At 41.4% G+C, this 20,425-nt stretch overlaps 1 protein-coding gene across 1 annotated transcript in view; it reads right to left on the reverse strand.

Moving 5' to 3' along the window:
• F13A1 (coagulation factor XIII A chain) overlaps positions 1-20,425 on the reverse strand; it is a 136,695-nt gene that overhangs the window by 49,097 nt on the left and 67,173 nt on the right. The window contains exons 6-7 of the mRNA XM_060110217.1: positions 10,696-10,870; positions 7,350-7,488 (exon numbers count right to left, since the gene is read on the reverse strand). Coding sequence (XP_059966200.1) covers positions 7,350-7,488; positions 10,696-10,870 — 314 coding nt within the window. The remainder of the gene's footprint in view (positions 1-7,349; positions 7,489-10,695; positions 10,871-20,425) is intronic.

The raw sequence follows: 20,425 nt of genomic DNA on the forward strand, positions 1-20,425 counted from the left end.
CACTAAGGAAACCAAGACACTGGGCTTACTAGACAAAGATTTTAATTCAGCCATTATAAACATATTCAAAGAACTAAAGGGAACCATGGCAGCAATGTCTAACTAAGTAGAGAATATCAATGAAGAGATAGAAACTATGGAAAGGAATCAAACAGAAATTCTGGAGCTGAAAAGTATAATAACTGGAATAAAAATTTCAAAAAATTCACTAGAGGGTCTCAAAAACAGATTTGATCAGGTAGAAAGAATAAAGAACCAGTGAACTTGAAGATAAGTCAACTGAAATGATCTAATCTGAATAACAGAAGAAAAATATGAAGAAAAATGAACAGAGCCCCAAGGCATGTGGGCCATACTCATAATGAAACTCCCTGAAGGAAGGGAAAGAGAGAATCAGAAAGAATATTTGAAAAAATAATAGCTGAAAACTTTCCAAATTTGATGACAGATATGAATATACACATCCTAGAAGTTAAAAGACCCAAAGAGGATAAACCCAAAGGGATATACACCTAAAATCCTCATAGTCAAACTGTCCAAAGCTGAAGATAAAGGGACAATCTTGAAGACAGCATACAAAAAAAGTGACTTGTTATGTACAAGGGATTATCAATAGAATTAAAAATGACTTCCTATCAGAAGCCATGGAAGCTAGAAGGCTGGTGACCATGGTTAAGTTACTGTGCCTCAGTTTCTTCACTTATAAGTGAGGACAATAATAGTAGTACCTTAACAGGTTGTTAAAAGGATTAAACGAATTAATACATGTCACCCACTTAGCTTAGGGCCTGGCACAAAGAAAGTATTCCATAAGCATGAGCTATTTTGATTCTTGGAGGTGGCAGATAACTTTTTCAATCCTTCCTTCAAGACTCTGGTGTGGATTTACGGCATATATTCTTAGTTCTCTAATGACAGGTCTTGTGATCTAGCTCCAGGTAATTTTCTCAAAAACTATTTGGCTGACAGTAATGTAGTTAACTAGATAATTTATTTGAAAAGAAATATCTTTGGTAGCTGTTCAGAATTGGTAACTTGGATACATCACAGGATAATTTTACAAACTCGTAAGCATCTTAAACAGTTTGGCCTATATTCAGAATATTTCTTCTATTTTTTTTTACTTGGAATTCATTTTTGGATAATTCTTCTTTTCATACACCATGATTAAAAGTTAGGGTAATATAACAATATGAAAGTTCAACTAGTTGGAGCATACTGAGCATCTAAAAACAATGTACAAAGTGGATCAATCTGAAGTTCAAAATTGCACCTATGATGTGCAAACCAGCATGCCAAGTGTGCAGACTGCAATTAGAATTAGGTTGGTGGGACTGTGTTAAACCCAGGGCTGGCTCCCAGGTGTGAAAGCTGCTTACTTCTGCTATAAAAGTTGCTTTGAAAGAGCTTTGTTTATAGATTCAGTGCTACCCATTGCAGCAGAGTTTTCTGCATTTGGAGTGAAAAACACAACAGAACAATAACAACTGCTCTCTTTCCAAAAAGTACTGAAGGAAGTTGGGATTTTTTTTTTTTTTTAAGAATCAGGTGCATTGAGGCCAGCCAAAGAGTTACAGCAATTTTTTGTGGCGTGTTTGATTTCTGTGTCTTTTCTTCCTGGAGAGCTGACGTGAAGACAGTTTGCAAAGCAGCACCTACATGTGGGTGAGTGGGTCACAGCCCGGTCCTGTGAAGGCAAGCAGATCTTCACTCAGAGCACATGACAGAACCCGCTAACTGTGGGAGGAAAGGCCTGGTTGGAAGAACAGTGACATTTATTTAAATAATAATAATTTTGGAGCTGAAGGTGACCCTATACCTCATTAAATCCAAAGCCATATGAGAAAATGAAGGCTCAGAGAAATCAAGCAACTTGCCCAAAGTCACTCAGCTAGTCAGTGGCACAGCTAAACATATTGCTGTGAGCCATGGAGAGAGAGGGAGGGAAAGAAATTGTAAGAATAGTTTGACTTGATTTGGTGTTTTTCCATGAGATCCTAAGGAAAAACAAAATAAAATTGCAATTTCTTTCCACTTGGATCACTGACTATTTCTTAGATTGTCCCAACTTTGAGCTGAAACTGATAAATACAAATTTGCTAGTTCACAATTATTTTAAAACATTAAATTGAGAAAGCCAGTTTAATCAAACCTACTTAATTTGAAATGAAAAGGCAATAAAGGAAAGAAAGACTGTTGTTAATTGTTGTAGCATTCATCATCTTTCCAATTATCTTTAATATCATATGAGATGCTTAAAACTCTGAGTTAGGCAATTTTCTACATCTGCCGATTGGCCAATCAGCTGGCCTCTGAGAAGCAGAAGGGTCAGCCTATGGGCCTTGGTGTGCACACAGGTGCACAGCCCCTTCTCTTCACATCCTGAGGGCATGAGCAGCACATGCTCCTACCCACCCTACTTGGAACTCCATCATCCAGAAATGAAGACCTTCCTCTGGGAATGTGAGCGGGATGGAAAGGGGTGCATGAAGGAGAGGCCTAGAAGATGGACCAGAAGGAGTCAGGGTCTAGGAAGCTGTTGGCACCAAGAGAGACTCTGGAACACTGTTGACTGTCGGACCCTCTAAAACTAAGAGTGAGGGGTGGGTTTGTCTGAAAGGAGGCAGAACCTGGGATTGGACAGCGGGTAGGGAAGCGGGAGAGGTGGTGATAGATGGTAATAGCGACCCACCCCCATCCCCATCCCCAAACAGTATTGACTCCATCTGCCTCTTGTGAATGTACAGCCTTGGGGGGCATTAGCCCTTTCAGGAAGAGGACAAAGAGCCAGCTGTTCTTGAGGTCGTACAAGAAGTAGCAAGGGGCTGGATCTTGAGAGAGTGAGTTTCAATATCCAACAACTGTAACCATAATAATATGGGATAACTCTGCATGAAACTCCATTCCTTCCTGCCTGGTCCTTGAAACAGACTGACCTCTGGTTGTCTCATCTCAGCCCCTTAGACTTATACCCCTGAGTTTTATCTGTGGGCCAAGGTCATTTCCTGGACATTCCATCTTTGAACAGCACAGCCAGAAGATTGCAGGGGGATAACGGCTTTGAGTCTGCGGCCGCTGACCCTGTGAACAGCCTCCCCCCTGCTCCCCTGGGTTTAGGACAGAAGCCCCTTCCCCTCGTCTGCATGACTCCTGGCTCACCTTATAGCCCACCTTATATTTTTATAGAGTGTACTGTATGTGGTTGTTTCACTCATGAACACTGGATGGAGCTCCTCAAGGGCAGAGACCTAGTTAATTTCCTTCTGAATCCTTAGCATCTGGTATTTGGAAGTATTAGTGTATAATAGTGTTTGTTGAATGAATTAAATGAGATTTATCTGTTAAATCAGCATTTAAAATTTTTTCCAACCAATTCCATTTATCAAGTCCTTGCTCTTTGCCTTGCACCCTGTTGGCAAAAGTAAAATACATCAGACAAGGCTTCTCCCATGGGGGTTGCCTACTGGTGGAGGAAAGTCAAGAGGTGGGCACAGATCTTTCACCCAGAATCATCAAATCTGGCTACATCCTCTCCAGCAGCGGGACACAGGATAACACCTTCATTTAGAAGGAGAGGAGCCTTTTCCTGGAATACCTTTCATGACCCTAATAAGCGCCACCATCCTTTTCTTTGAAAATTGTTTCCATTTCCACTGTGGCCGTCGTATGATGAGGTGACCAAGCTGAGTTCTTTCAGGAAGTGGATGAAGGGTCACTTTACTCCTGCCCATTGTGAGCCCCGTATCCCTATTCACTGTTTAGATTGCAGTCGGACATTGCACAAGCATCTTCATTAAACTGTCCACCGTGATTCATGGATGCCATCTCCCAGAGGTTACACATAATCCAAACCCATCAGCACGCTGGGGACAAGAGGCTTAAATTGCTCCTTCCAGGGTATGTTACCTTCTGTTGGCCCTCCTGGAATTTCAGTTGGGAGCCCGAGGTGCAATTCCGCTGCCCAGCTGTGCCCTTCTAAGGTTCCTCGGGCCCTCCCTCTCCTGAATCGCTAACAAGCCCACTCTTCCCTCTGTCGGCATCAATAGCATGCCCACTCTGGGCAAAATTGCTGCCCCTGGCAAGGTGAGGCTCTCTGGGAAAGGAAATACACATGCAGGGACCTAAGATGGCAGACCAGGAAGCAGGCCTGTAAGCAGTCGGTGCTGGATGGTCTGCGGTGGTAAAGGGAAAGGGTGAGAGTGCGGGGTGAAATCCAGACCTCACCCCTCTCGGCTCTGGATCACACTGCGCACAACACACCTTCGCATGCATCCTTGAGCTCTCCCTCTGAACCCTCGTGCTGCCTTATTTCTGCTTTGGGGACACGGGACCCAGCTGAGCCGTGGAAAAGAAGATGTCGTGGGTCACCAAGACCCAACTGGACAAATTAATTTACCACATCCTGTACCATCAGGACCTCAGTGTCGAAGAGATGGTGGAGACACAGGAGAGAGAACCAGGAAATCATTCTCGTGGCTTCCTTTAGAAAGAGGCGGGCAGGGGCCACGTACAACCAAGAGTTTGTCTGAGTAGAGCCTACAGAGGGAAGTGAGGCTGGGGGGCTTGGGTGAGGCCAGTGGCTCCTGAGACCCGTGCTAGGACATTTGTCGGGCCACGTGTTGCCAGCCATGCTGCACTGGCCTCTGGGTGCTCAGCTGATGCCGACCGAATCCTCCCTGCCCTGCCTCAGCCTCTGTCAGCTTTCTGCCCCCAGCCCCACCCCTGCTCGCCAACCCTGCAGCTCAGGTAGCCCCCATTTCTTACCAGCGGTCATTACTAATCTCATCAGCAGGTGCCAACTGAGCACTCCCTCTGGACCTAGCCCTGTGGGAAGTACTTTAAATGGCCTCGTTAAATTGCCATTTAATTGGTAACTACTAAGTTTACCGTCATTCTACTGATGAGGAAGCTCAGAGAGGTAAAGACATTTTCTCAAGGTCACACAGCCCATGACTGCCCAAGCCAGAGCTTGATGTGGGGGGTGGCTGTGGTGACCATAAACTGGTGGACGTGTCCAGGGACAGCCACCACCAGCCCCCTCAATCAGGGAGGGGCTTAGAAATACTTTTGGTTTTCTGGAACCTCTGTAACTTCTAGGGTTCACTGGTGTTTGCACTGAGGAGGCAAAGTTTCTGCTTTTGTTTTTAAAATGGCCCAAAGTGACAGAAATAGCACAGTCATCTTAGGACACCGGGCAGCCCTCTCCTTCCGACTGCTTCAAGGTGCTTAGGTTGATGGCAACATATTGCCTCCAAGAAATTCCAGCTGTGTGACTAGTAATGAACACAATAACAGCAGCTAACAGTCATTAGGCACCTGTTATGCTTGCAAATTTTGTCATCTCCACTTTAGAGGACAAAAGAGAGGCACAGAGAGGTTGTGCCTTGCCCAAGGTCACACAGCTGCTTGGTGCATGACCCAGACCCGACGGAGCCCTTTAATCCCTGTGCTCCACGGTCTGGCGTGTCCCATTCAGTTAGTCAGACCGTAAGCCACCCTCTGTGAGCCAAGCAAAGGGAAGACGAGAAGCCTGGGGCAGTGGTCTGGCTGTGAGGAGGAGGGCCCCAGACCAGGGAACATGGTCCCAGGGTGATGGGATATGTGGGGAGGACAATGAAGGAACAAGGGTGATAGAAGCAGGGAAAGGAATTCGGAGCAGAGAGCTGAAAGAGGACAGGGTTACCGAGAACGGGGTCTAGCAGCTTCACACTTTTGTAGCAATCTGGTGAGGGGCAGACTTGTGCGGTTATTTGCTGGGGCGCCCGTGGGGATTTATGGTGGGAGGGCTTCGGATCAAGGAACCGGGAGGAATGATTCTGAGCGGCAGTTGGCTTCAAGGGCATTGAGTGAGTGAGTGTGTGTGTGTGTGTGTGTGCAGGGCGGCGGGGTGTGTAAGGAAGAGGTGAGCAGTGCAGGATGCCACATAATCCTTATTTTGTCATTTTTGGCTGTCACAGCAGGCTTAGGGGGGTGGCTATTTGGGTCTGTTTTTGTCATTCCATATACATGCAGGGCTGCTGTGCTGTAATTCCAAGGGCTTAAATGGTGCTTCAACGTGCTATTCAGTTTACAGGGCTGAGGCTTTGTCTAGGCTATAGCCGCTAACTTGTCATTGCTGAGCTCTTTCCCTGCAGATGAACTGCAGTGTTTTTTATCCACAGTAGCGCTTTGCTACTAGTTCAGCGCTTTCCTTCTCTCCACATTCTCGAATGAGCGTTTACCGGCACTGCTGAGTTAATACTGCCCTCCTACAAGTGTGCACCATTCCTGTAACATGGGGCAATTAAGACACTTCTAACTTTTCATTTCTCTTAAAATGAGCTTATAACTTCCTACCATCCCCATCTGGATGCTTTTACAACCGACAGTGTTTTAGCTTTACTGCTTCTAAAGAACCACTCTAGGAGACACATTTTTGGTTCCACTGAGCCGAATTCCACTGAGTTCAACGCCTGGCAATTTCCCTCCCGTACAGACCTTTGTAAATATCCTTTACATTTGGACTCTTGGGATTTTCCCCCCCTCTTTTTAGAATATTGTTTTGGACTGAGTGGGTCCCAATGGAAAAAAGAAATTTCTTTGGAATCCTAAACTCCCTGCAGCCAGCTTGTGATATAGCTGTTCAGGGCAGTGAAAAAACTGTGTGGTTGGTATTTGGTAATAATTTCAGTTTTATTTCCACTTCTATCTCTGAATGAAAGATGAGGTCACAGATCGGGAGAACCACATCTTTACATTCAAAGAGCAATCCTATATTGCAAAGGCCAAAAAAAAAAGGGCGTTGTGGTTTAGGGTCAGATGCTCTTGGGTTTTATTCTTAGCTTACCAGATGTATGACCTTGAGAAAATTATTTTAACCTCTCTGTGCCTCAGTTTCCTCATCTGTAAATGGAATATTAATAAGCACCCACCTGATAAAACTTAAAAAGCTTAGATAAGATCATGCTCAGGCAGAGACTGGTACACAGTAAGTGCTTAGTAAACGTTGGCTGTCTTACTCTTAGAGTAGAGAATGCTTGACTCCCGTGTCTCTGCCATTCACCATAATAGTCATATACTAAGGTAGAGAGGAACTAGTATAGGCTCTGGCCGCTAAAACCATGGCCTTTTCCAGTGGTTGCTATGGTAATGTGATGATCGATCTCTATTATACGAAGCCCAAACTGCCTGTTCAGTAACATTTCTCATTCATTAGCTAAAAACAATCTCTGACAATCAGACATTTCTGCCTATGGTATCAAATACTCCTTAAAATAGAACAGAAAGGAACACTAGACCGACTCCGTCTCCTGGTAAATGTATGTCACTTCAATTTGATATCGGCAAATGCCCTTGTAAATCAAACTCACCACACTGAATCCTTGGTGAGTTTGGAGTTCACATTCCCATCTTCTTCCAGGAAGATGTCCAACTGCAAATTGGCATTGTTATCATGGGCTGAGAAATAGTTGGTAACGACTCTCGCTGGTATCCCGAGGCATCGCAAAACTGCAGGAAAGAAAGATGGACCACAGCTAAACACATCACCAAGATCTAATAAATGCAGAGTGAACAATCCCTTCTCAGAAGGGACCTTTTTATTTTTTTTTATTTTGCGGTACATGGGCCTCTCACTGCGGTGGCCTCTCCTGTTGAGGAGCACAGGCTCCAGACACGCAGGCTCAGCGGCCATGGCTCACGGGCCCAGCCGCTCCGCGGCATGTGGGATCTTCCCGGACCGGGGCACGAACCCGCGTCCCCTGCATCGGCAGGCGGACTCTCAACCACTGCGCCACCAGGGAAGCCCCTTCTTCTTTACCAACATGGACATGTTGTTCTCAAATGTCCCACACTGAGGAAGGGGGCCTTTTGTCAAGGATCAGGGCTGCAGAGAGAAGCCTCGCTGCCTGATCATGCAAACTGTAGTTGGCACCAAACGAAGCCAGTGGGAAGGGGATCCCAGGAACAGGCTTCCAGGTGTTTAGTTGCTAATCATACGATCATCAAAGTAGGATTATTTTAGTCCAGCTAATGGACTAAAATTTCTGAAAATAAAATTTTAAAACCCCAGCTAATAGGAAGTTAGGAATTTACCAAGCAGACCCTCAGTGTGGTTTGCTTTCTCAGCTGGAACATGCTCTTGTGACACTTGGTGGAGGGTGACAGCACAGATTCATTTTAATCATTAGATAATAAATTACAGGGATGCATCTCTTGCCGTATATGCACTTATTGATTAAACTTAATCCAAATGCCCTCCCTGGCTGCCAGGACGCCAGACCTCAGGGCTCATTGAAAATAATTCAGCTGACACCTTTAAGATGAATGAGTTGCCTTCCCTTTTTTTTTTCCTATCAGAATTGTTTAGCATTTTTAACCAAAGACTATCCACCTCCTTCAATAGAACAACCTTGGAAGTCCAAACTTGAATCTGGTAGAGACTCAAGGGTCCTCATTCAATGACTAAATCTTTTTTTAAATTAATTTTTATTGGAGTGTAGTTGGTTTACAATGCGGTGTTAGTTTCTGCTGTGTAGCAAAGTGAATGCATTATACAGATACATGTATCCACTCTTTTCTAGATTCTTTTCCCACACAGGTCATTACAGAGTATTGAGCAGAGTTCCCTGTGCTCTACAGTAGGTCCGTATTAGATATCTATTGTATATATAGTGGTGCATATATGTCAATGACTCAACACTCCAAACGTCACCGATGGCAGCCACCACCCGCCTCTCACTTCCATCTTCCTCTATGGATTTACAGCCCCTACACTTGCTACAGTTTTACCAAAGAAATGACTGGCACTCTAGTTCTATTTCTAGCTTAACACTAATTCACGTGATTACAGAATCTGCCGAACTCATAATTTTAAGACAGGTGAAGTTTGACATGGGGGCACCAGTGCCTCCTTCCCTCCAAATTTCTTTTTCAGGTTTATCCTCACAGTGACATCCCACGTTGGGTCTCTGCCTTTTCTTATCACCAAAGTCTGTGTTCAGGAAGAGACCCGAGGACCCTTTTATACAAAAGGCATACATGAATGGAAGGTGTTTACTATTTTATCTGGTTCTGAACCTAAAGGAATTACACCGGGAGAGTGAAACTGCAGACATCAGGAGGACGTGGGGAGTCCTTTCTCTTTTCCTGGCATCATCTCATAAGAGAGGCTGCCTCTACTGAGCACCCTGTACTTAGACTTGGCTTGGGAGCCATGAGGGAGGGGGCTTACCTCCAACTGGTAGCCCTTTGTGAAGTTCAGGCTTCCATGTGGCACTTGAGAGACCAGCCCTTCTAGGACACTGACACATTGGCTACAATGCCGTTCATTGCTCCCAGGAAATATATATTCCTTTAGCCCTTGGGTATATGCAAATGGTTAAGAAAATGATCTTATCCAGTTTGACGCCATGGAGAAACAAAACACACAACCCAAACTCATGATTTCTTTCCACTTGGATCTCTGACTAATTCTTAGACGGTCAGAACTTTGAGCTGAAACTGACAGGCTTCATAATCATTTATAAAAAAATAGTCTCATCCTGGCTTCCAGCCTCCAGATCCTCCTTGATTTTTCTGATTAAAAACCATGCTAACTGGGTTTCCCTGGTGGCGCAGTGGTTGAGAGTCCGCCTGCCGATGCAGGGGACATGGTTTCGTGCCCCGATCTGGGAGGATCCCACATTCCGCGGAGCGGCTGGGCCCGTGAGCCATGGCCGCTGAGCCTGTGCGTCCGGAGCCTGTGCTCCGCAACGGGAGAGGCCACAGCAGTGAGAGGCCCACGTACCGCAAAACAAACAAACAAACAAACAAAAACATGCTGAGTTAAACAGTGTTTATTAATGAGCCAGCAGAAATGACACTTTGATTTGAGCTTAATGTTTTTTTTGTTTTTTTTTTTTTTTTACAGGGCTTTAGAAATGGCGTGTTAATGAAAATCATTACCAATGATGAAGACATACTGAAATAAATGTTTTTTAAAAATACCCACTGAATTAACAATAACATTTTCTGGGCCAGGACAGACAAATGCCATATTGAAAAATGGTGCCTGAGGCTGAAGAGAACAATTCTGTTCCCATATGTTTTCCTCTATGGATTGGATGTTGGGTGGATTAAAAGCAAAAGGGGAAGCTGGGGAGTACAGATCGTTCATTAAGTTCTGGTATCTAATTGCTCAGGGGCATTGAGACTCCCATACAAGAATGAAGATGTGCCCACCTGCCACAGTCCCTTCCATAGCTGGGGTAAAAACTAAGTGGGTAATGTTTAGAAAATTCTCAGTGATAAACAGTAAGCAAATAAGCATATTTACAAAACTGCTCAGTAACAAGCGGTACATATCTTATTATTTATTATTTTAAATTTTGCTAATTGAGCCTTTTAAAATGTGGGGATTACTAGGAAATAAAACGGCATAGCCTTTCCCTCACATCCTTATGTGGCCCCGTAGATGCTCCATTTCTCTGGGTATTGAACGACGGATTATGTAGGAAATAGTCCATGATTCTTTCTATGAAGCTTCGGCAAAGAGAAACTGTGAGCATATTTGGCCAAGTACAATTTAATTATGCATTGACTGCATCCCAGAATAGCCACCCACAAATTCTATAGGTCCAACAGAGCTTGCTAGGTTGCTTTGCCAGGTTATGGATAAGATGTCTTGAGGTGAAATTTCCTTTGCATTAAAAATATATTACTCAACTGGATACTTACATGTGTTAAAGACACCAGCAAAAACCCAGCACTGACCATAGCGGACTGGATTCTCAGAGCTCCTGTATTCCAACAGGATGTCAACACTTCCAGTCCAGGCTGATGGGGGGATGCCATAAGCATAGACATTGTCCCAGGATCCAGCGACGACGCCTTCATCATCCTTGGCGTTAATCTAAATGAGACCATGAGAGGTGAGAAGGGATCAAGGTCATTTAGAAGAGTCCTCTCCAGACTCTGACACTGGGCAAGCTAAGGTTTCCAGTGCCTTCTGTATTCCCGCATGATGAAAACAGTTCCACTTCTGTTCAGTTCACTGTTATTTGTCAGGGAAAGTGATGTGATGATGAGAGTGTGAGGGGAAACCAAATAACAAGGACTCCCTGTTATATAGCATATGATCGTTGTAAGGTGGTGTTGAAAAGCAGGCAGGAAGAGTTGTCATGTTTTCTCACATGCTTGGGAGAAGATACACACAGGGCCCTTGGTCTGGTTGAAATAGTGCTGGAGAATGTGTGAGGAAGAGAGGAAGAAGACCTGCAAAAGAAGACAGCTCAAGTAGGGAACTTGTCTTGAAAGAAGGAGAGTTAAAAGCTGACAAATGACAGAAGATGTTAGAGTGGGGGTCCAGAGTCTCATGGTCTAACGAGTTTTGACTTTGAGGATGAGTGGCAGACTCTAATAAATTGAAAAAGTAAGCAGGTGCTGTCATAGGAACCATTAAGAATTAATAAGAAATTAGATTCCCATAGGTGCCTTGCAGTCTGTTTTTTAAGAAGTTGCATTACAGAAGGATTTTATTTATGATTGCCTAAGGTGATTAAAGATGCATAATTTTGTTAAAAGATATCTCCAGTTATAATACATAGAGGGCCTGGGGTTTATAGTTTAAATATAGGGGAGACTTAAGCAAAGAATGGCAATCGAATATTTGGGAAAACCTGGCTACATGTTCAGACCACAGTCATTTGGTAGCAGCAGACCTCAAGTGCAGGAAACTCTCGTGTTTAGACAATAAAACGGGGCAGGAATAAACAGTTTCAAGGCATCCTGTCAGTTTCGTGGGGGTCACTGCTGAATCTTACTTCTCTTGCTGTAGCTTTCATTATGTTTAATTACAGTCAGAAGAATTTCTAGGTGGGGAGCATTGGGAGTTTTTCCAAAAACGGATGACACTTTAACAATGTTTATATGTTGACATGACAATGGTTTATAGATTTCCAACATGTGGTCTGTGGACCAGCAGCAGTGGAATGCCCGGGAACTGGTTGGAAATGCAGACTCTCAGGCTCCTCCCCAGATCTACTAAATCAGAGCCTGCCTTTTAATAAAATCCCCAGGTGATTTTTGTGCACATTAGTTTGAGAAACATAGGTTCAGACTACACCAAAAAGACATTAGTAAGCCATGTAGAACATATAATTGAAGCAGGTGGGTTTGGATTATGACAACCATAGAAGAGATATTAAAATATGGTGATTTTTTTAATGTGTTCATAAAAAAATGTGTGCCTTGCTAATTAACAGCCCACCCCCAGCACTCGCCCAGACCCCTCTCTTAGGCTTGCTGAGTTTAGTTTTTATAAAAGTCTATCCTCCCCAGTGGGTCGTGAGTACATTGAGAACAGAGATAAAAATCGATGCCTTTCTGACTTCTAACAAGTATTGGCAAAGAGCAGGCGCTCAATAGCTGTTGAATAATCTGTTGTATATTCAACAAGCATATAGGCATTGCACATCTGAGTAAGAGTAAGATCTTCTCTGTGAAAAGAGATGGTCGAAAACCCATCAAGCAGAAGTAAATGTTATCAATATTAATACAGAAAGATGTACAGGGAGAGTCGGGTCCCAACAGAAGGAGTAATCCGTTTTATTAGATTGGAGGGTGTGGTGACGGTTGTGGGCTGGATAGAGAAAATGACATGAAAGCTAGGTCTGGAGGGGCTGAGGTCCAGAAAAGGTTATCTACATGGTAGAGAGAGTTTGAATAATTGCTTGGTGTCATGAAGAAATATGGCATGTTCAAGGACCTACTGCAAGTATCATGTAAGTAGGCAATATTGGACGAAGTAGAAACTACTAGAAGAAAACACTTAAGATGTGCAAGCAACTTCTATTTTTCCCCTTTGACTCTGTCCAGTTAGGTTAAAGGGAAGGTAACTACCCAGATAATTTGTTTAATGTAGAAAAAAATTAATCCATTAGAGATTACTGAAGGACCCCATTCAACTAATGGCAAACTCCTTCCTTTGAGGTTAACTTTGACTTTATCCTGTAACTCCATGAAATGACTGCAGAGCAGCAGGGTTTAGACAACAATTTTGGTTCTATTCATGATCAATAATGCTCCTTGCAGTTGAATTGATTATTTACATCTCCATCTATTATAGTGAAGCCTGAAGAGTGCCTTGGTAGGCTATGATGTGGTTTGGTATTTGTGAGTAGGTGGATTCAGCTTTAACTCCCATTACCAGTTTCTTATCCTTATCATTGAGAAATAGGGTAGAGCAATGAATCTCAGAGGCAAAAGTTCCTAAATTATGGTTCTGATGACTGATTTTCAAACAGACAGCCATTAATTAAGTGTTATTTATAGCATACAGCTGAACCCAATCAGCCAAAGGAAAGAGTAAGGAAAAAAAGAGCTCTCTCCTCTACAGACCTTTTAATTCTTAATGCTGAGCTGTTCCCCTGTTGCTAGATAAATCACAACTCTCATTTATTAGCATTTAGCCAGATTAGCTACTGTTTTCTAATTAGAATATTGATTTCTGGGGAGCCTAGATTCAGAAAGAGATAAGTCTTTAGTGACAGATGTAAATGGTTAAAGTAATAGCCCCCTCCCTAGACAACAAGATATGTTTTGGGGACAGTTCAAGGGCATGCTGGTCCCTTGTCAGGCCACAGTTAACTGTGAGCACCCTATCATGAACTCTGAGTTGGACCAGTGACAGAATGAAATGTCTTGGTCTTGCATCATTGGTGGTCAACAAGAATATATGAGCCCAGGATTTTGGACAGGGAACATTATTCAACTTCATTAAGGTTTCACTAAACTGTCCTCTCATAATACCTACAATATTGGAAAAAATTTAAAAACCAGCCCCTTTGAAAGTCACTATCAGCAACCTCAGTGGCATCACATAATTCAATAAACTTCAAAACCTGATCCAAGAAAAGGGGAGGATTTTGGAGTGCGGCAGAGGGGCAGCTTGGCTCAGCTTCTAACCCTGACCACCAGGGCTTCAGAAGCCCTGCTGTCAAGTCACCAAAATCCTGAGGTTGCTCATTTGTATTTCCAAATCTGGAAAGAAACAAACTGGATTAAAATGCTGATCTTTTCCTTGTTCCGACCAGAATCATGGAAATGACTGCGGTGGAGAAGTGGGTGAAAAAGGGTCTGCATCCCTTAAAAGGTAGAGATTCTGGGACTACAGTGGAGACATGATACAAAGCCTGTGAGTTATCTCCATGAGGGAAGGAGATCTACCTCCAATTAGGTAGAGTAGATTCTAGAATGAGAAATTTAACAGAATCTTAAAAGAAAGAGCAGAGCCCACGGATTTTAACAGAGTTTGCCATCTCGCCAGCTAAACTCCCTCCTCTGTTCCAGTCTGTCTCAGGGTACAAAAGAGTAGAATGAAATACACTGGCCTCAAACTGTAGTTCAGAGGTTAAATCAAACTAATCTTGGATTGGAGAGTCAAGATTTTATCTACAGTATATTACAGCAAATAGGACACTTGGAGAAGACTTATGCAAGTATGAGCATGAGTAAAAAGAAAAGCAAAGAGGAAAGAGAGAGAATGGAAAAACTATACATAGAAGAAAACAAAATTAGGGAACATAAAGGAGTTTCTCACAACCTCCTAGGAGATCACAGACCTAAAGGAACACATTGGGCACCAACTCACATCATCATGCAACTAAAGATAAATTATAAACTGTAAGAAACAGAATAGATAATGTTCAAAACAAAATTAATGACATGGAAGAAAAGCTTGAGACAAAGAAAATGCTAATGAAAAAGATAAAGAGATGAAGTTATTAGAGAGAAACTAATAGTTATGGAAGACAAGGATGATACAACATAAGGATAATTAGTATCCTTAAAATAGAGAACCCAACAAATGAAACAGAAGATATATTCATGACATAATATAAGAAAATTTTACCTAATTGAGGAAAAACTGAATCTATACATTGGAAGAGCAATCTGAGCTCCAGGGTAATTTGATGTAGAATGCTCATTACCTAGGAATTTTAATTAATTAATCTAGTTGAACTTAAGGTTAAAGAAATAATTGTTCAGTCCTACAGACAGAAAATGCAAATTAACAATAAGGGGGAAATGGGGCTGTCTTTAGACTTCTCCAGAACAACCAGTTGATGTCATCCACATTTGCATGGTCCTGAGAGGAGGGTGGACCCAAGAATATTATGCACAGCTAAGCTGTTCTGTGAGTATAAGGACAACCAGCACACATTTTCAAACATGAAGGATCTCAGAGAACACAGGACGCATCACAACCAAACCACTTGAAAAGTGATATCAAGATAATTAAGGGATGAATCTAGCACAGATCCCAGTAACAGAGACTCTGTGGTAAAGATCCAGGGGTGAGAAAAATCCACATACATTCAAAAATCTTTGGGAATCACAGTAACAAAATGAATATGAATTTTAAAACTTGATAATGTAAAAACAATGATAATCCTAAGAAAAAAATTAGACCCGAGGGAGGAAAGAGGAAAGGAAGAATGGCAGTACTGATGTTTTAATGTGTTCATCTCTCTTAGTTAACTGACACTACCTAAGACATAACTTAAAACATGTAATTACTTTATTCTTTTAATGGTTTTCATAATTTTCTAATAACCTTAGAGGGATCTGTTAGGCAATAATATTTCTTGTAGTAAAGAAATATTTATTTGAAGTTTAACAATTTCTTCTGTTGTAATTCAGTTTTTTTCTTGTGTGAAAGTAAAATTTAATAAAATTAAAACAAATTTTGATTTGAGTACAATTAAATGTAATACTTTATTAAATAGAATGATACCATTCAGCATAAATACAAACAAACAGACCAATGGATCACAGTAGAGAACACAGAAGTAGACCCTAGAATTATAGTTAACTGATTTTTGACAAAGTTGCAAAGGCAATACCATGGGCAAAGGATAATCTTTTTAACAAACGGTATTGGAAAAATTGGATATTCATATGCAAAAATGAACTTTGATTTATACCTTGAACCATATTAAAACTTATCTCAAAATGGATCATAGACCTAAGTATAAAAACTAAAAAACTATAAAAATCTCCAGAAGAAAACAGAGGGGGAAAATTTTGTGCCTTTTGATTAGGCAAAGATTCCTTAGATGTGGTATCAAAAGAATGATCCATAAAGAAAATATTTACCAATTGAACTTCATCAAATTAGGAACTTTTGCTCTTTGAAAGACATAGCTAAGAGAATGAAAAGATTACTCCAGAGTGGGAGAAAACATTTGTAAATAATATATGTAATAAAGAACTTGTATCCAAAATATGTAAAAAATGCTTGAAACTCAATAATAAGAAAATGAACAAAATTTAAGGACATGGGCAAAATAATTGAAGAGATACTACATCCAAGAAGATATATGGATGGCAAATAAGCACAACAAAAGATGCTCAACATCATTAGTTATAGGTAAATGCAAATTAAAACCACAATGAGATAACACTGCACACCTATTACAAAGTCTAAGATTAAAGACTGATCATATCAAGTGTCAGGGAAGACGCAAGCACCTGGGACTCTTATACACTTCTAGTGGGAATGTAAAATGGTAAACCCATCATGGTAGTTTCTTAAAAATTAAACATATACCTACCATGTGACCCAGCCATCCTACTCCTAGGTATTTATCTAAGAGAAATAAAAGCTTAAGTCTATACAAAGACTTTCACATGAATATTCCTAGCTTTTTGTAAGAGGAAAAAATTGGAGGCAGCCCAAATGTCCATCAGCAAGTGAATGGATAAACAAATTGTGGGTCATCTATAAAATGGAACACTACTCAGAAATAAAAGGAGGGAACTGCTCATACAAACAGTAACATGGATGAATTGCAAAATGAGATAAAGAAGCATGAAAGAAGCCAGATAAAAAATGCACATACTGAATGATTCCATTTATATAAAATTATAGAAAACATAAATCAATATGTAATGACAGAAAACAGAACAGTAATTGCCTGGGAATGGTAGACAAAGCAGGAAGTTACAAAAGGGAGAAATTACAAAGGAAACTTCTGAGCAGTGATGGATGTATTTATTATTTCCATTTTGGTGATGGTTTCACGGGTGCATCAAAATTATCAAACTGTGCATTTTAAACATGTGCATTTTATTGTATGTCAACTATATCTCAATAAGGCTATAGAAAGTAAGTATAATACCTTTTAATTATACTAGCATATACAGTATAATACCATTTATGATCTTAAAACTATATTTGTTTATTTAAATATCTATCTAGTTGGAATGGTGTACATCAAATATTAATAATGGTTATTTCTTGATGGTGAAATTCGGGGTGATTTTTTTGAAGGAAGGTTTTTTTTTTTTTAACTTTTATCTTAACATTTTTCTGGATTGTCTGAATTCTTTTTTAGAAAGCATTGTTATTTTTTTTAACCAAAAAATAAAAAAGACCTTTCATTAAAAAGACTGGAAGCAGATAGGCCAAGATGCTGTGTTCAATTCTTGCAGAGAGAATAAATATAATTATTATTTTCTTCTCTATACTTCTAAAAATGTTTAGAATTTTCTCAAATACTTACCCTAAGGGAGAGAATAGTTAAAATTCCTTTTATACCCAGTTGGGTGGGCTGCCTCTCTGAATTCAAGGCTTAGGTCCATTACAGTTTGCATAATTACTATTTTTTTGTGCTTCTTTTTAAATATGTAAAGGTATTTTTCTTATCCTGTGTGCACATTTTATATGGCTATGAAAAGGTGACTTTTCTCTGTTATAAACCTACTATATGTGGTTAAATTTCAATGTTAAAAGTTGTGTTCTCATAAAGGCTAGGATTTCTGTAATTCTTACAGAATACAGTTTTATACCTAATCTTGCCTATAGTAGTTTTTCAAAGACCATTGGAAATAAATTTGGGGCAACATGAACTAGTTTCAAAGGTGGAGAGTTAAATTTGGGAAGGAGAAGGACTATTCCTTGAAGAAGAGTCTTTCCAGGTTTTGTGAACAAGCCCCCAAGTACAGTCTGGTGGAGATGAATCTTAATTGTAGGTGGAAGTTGTACAGTATGTGTCAAATTGTGTCCATGACACTTTAGGGTTCCAATCACTTTGGAAAACTGGCAGATTCTTATCAAGTTAAGCATCTACATGCCCTGTGATTTAGACATGCCATCTTTAACTACCTACCTCAGAAATACCAAAGTGTATGTACAAAGTGACTTGTACAAGAGTGTCCCTAACAGCTTTATTCATAAGAGGCCCAATCTGGAAACATCTCAGACGTCCATCAGCAGGTGAACAGGTAGACAAACTGGGATATAGAATACGATAAAATACTGCTTGCCAGTGCAAAGGAACACATTGAAGACACGTGCAAGATCTGATTGAGTAGAAGCCAGCCCCAAATAGTACATACGGTATGAATCCAGTTATGTGAGATTTAAGAAAAGGCAAATCAGGCTTCCCTGGTGGCGCAGTGGTTAAGAATCTGCCTGCCAATGCAGGGGACACGGGTTTGAGCCCTGGTCCGGGAAGTTCCCACACGCTGCGGAGCAACTAAGCCTGTGCGCCACAACTACTGAGCCCGTGTGCCACAACTACTGAAGCCCGTGTGCCTAGAGCCCATGCTCCGCAACAAGAGAAGCCACTGCAATGAGACGCCTGCGCACCGCAATGAAGAGTCGCCCCCGCTCGCTGCAACTAGAGAAAGCCCATGCGCAGCAACGAAGACCCAACGCAGCCAAAAAAAACCCCCCAAAACAGTGAAATCTATTGTAAGGAATCAGAATAGTGGTTGCTTGCTTCTGGGGATGTGGAATGATTACAAGAGAGCACGAGGGAAATTTCTGGGCTGATGGTAATGTTTATATTTTGGTTACATTGGGGTAGTGATTACCCCAATCAAAACTCATTGAATGTTACATTTAATACCCATACATTTCACTGTACGTACATTTTACTTCACAAAAAACACATAAAAACCACATGAACTAACCCTAACCTATATTGCGAAGCATATAATCACTGCAAATGTGCTCTGCTTTATAGACTTGACTAAAGCTCTGACAGGAGTTGGTAATTAGCTTCATTTCTTATGAAAATCTTTACAACTAGAGATTATTAACCTTGTCTCCTTTGGTAACTGAGGATTCTTATTTGGCCCAAACATATTTTACTAATTGACAATCGTGAGAGAAATAACAAAAGGTGGACCAAGAGAGAGAGAGATACTGAGATTTTAAGCTTTCCAAGCACTGTCTGCTGTTTTTCATTGCTATTCCGCTGCTGTGTGGTGCAGGGCTGGTGTAGAGAATGGACCTCCAAAAATATCTGAATGAAGGAATGGATGGATGAATAGATGAATGGGAAAGAGAAAAAGCAGAACAAGGAGAGGAAAGGAAAAGGATGTCAAGAGAGAGGAGATGGGGAGGAGAGAGGGCAAGAAGGGATGCAAAGCGCACAGCCCTGAGAGGGCATATCCTAAAGGGCGGTGCTGGCTTTGCTGCATTTCTGTTTATCCATCCTGGGGATGTCTGCCCCAGGAGACCAGAGCAGCCCTGACTGCACAGCTTGGAAGGAGTGCTGAGAAGCAGCCCCGTGTTTCAGAAATAGCCAATGTGATTACAAAATAGATGTAGCACTGAAACCTCATTCCGGGAAGCAATTCAGGGAAAGCAGACATTTAGATTGACTGTGATTATCACATTTGAGAGATGGCTTGTAATAAACGTCTGTTTTTCTCCCAATATATGGGGAGCACAGGCATAAGAAATGTAACCTTAATAATTGAGAAGCCAAGCTGTTTGCCCACAAATGGAAACTTCATTACATTGCTAGTTTTTAACCACAAGAGAAGAAAATGATGTCTGAACAGTTCATTTGTCTCCTGAACCCCTCCACCCCAACTTAAAAGAGAAGGATTGAATGAGACAGGGCTTGTAAAAGGCATTACTTTTGTACCCAGGGAGGTCATGTGATACGGAGAGAGGACAGGCAGAGGACAAATACAGGGGACACGTAACATCGTGTGTGGAACAGTGGGGTCAGGCCACCTGAGAGCCATTTCCAGTTTGACCGGTGACCTTGGATAAGTCATTTAACTTCCTGATACTTCTCTCTCTTTATCCGCACATTGGTTATTTATGAAACGGATACGGTTTCTCAAAATTGGCTATGAAAACAATTTCCGTTAGGTAAATTCTAATTTCCTACTGGCTTCCAATGTATTTGTCGATTGTTAAAAATTCTTCGATAAACAGAAATGAAAATCCCTGGTGAATGAGGTGACCTTATGGCATTATGTTTAGTTTGAAAGGCACTAGAGATCGTCCTGACTCTGTACCTTCCATTCATCACTGGATTCCCTTAGCCATTCTTAAATCTTAGGAAGGCCTCCCATGCTTGTGGGTACCTAGACTCCAACTTTAAGATAAAAAAAAACTTATTAGAATTAGTATTTTACCCTGTTGAACTACAACCAC

Source organism: Mesoplodon densirostris, chromosome 10 (assembly GCF_025265405.1).
Source record: "Mesoplodon densirostris isolate mMesDen1 chromosome 10, mMesDen1 primary haplotype, whole genome shotgun sequence".
NCBI classification, from domain to species: Eukaryota; Metazoa; Chordata; class Mammalia; order Artiodactyla; family Ziphiidae; genus Mesoplodon; species Mesoplodon densirostris.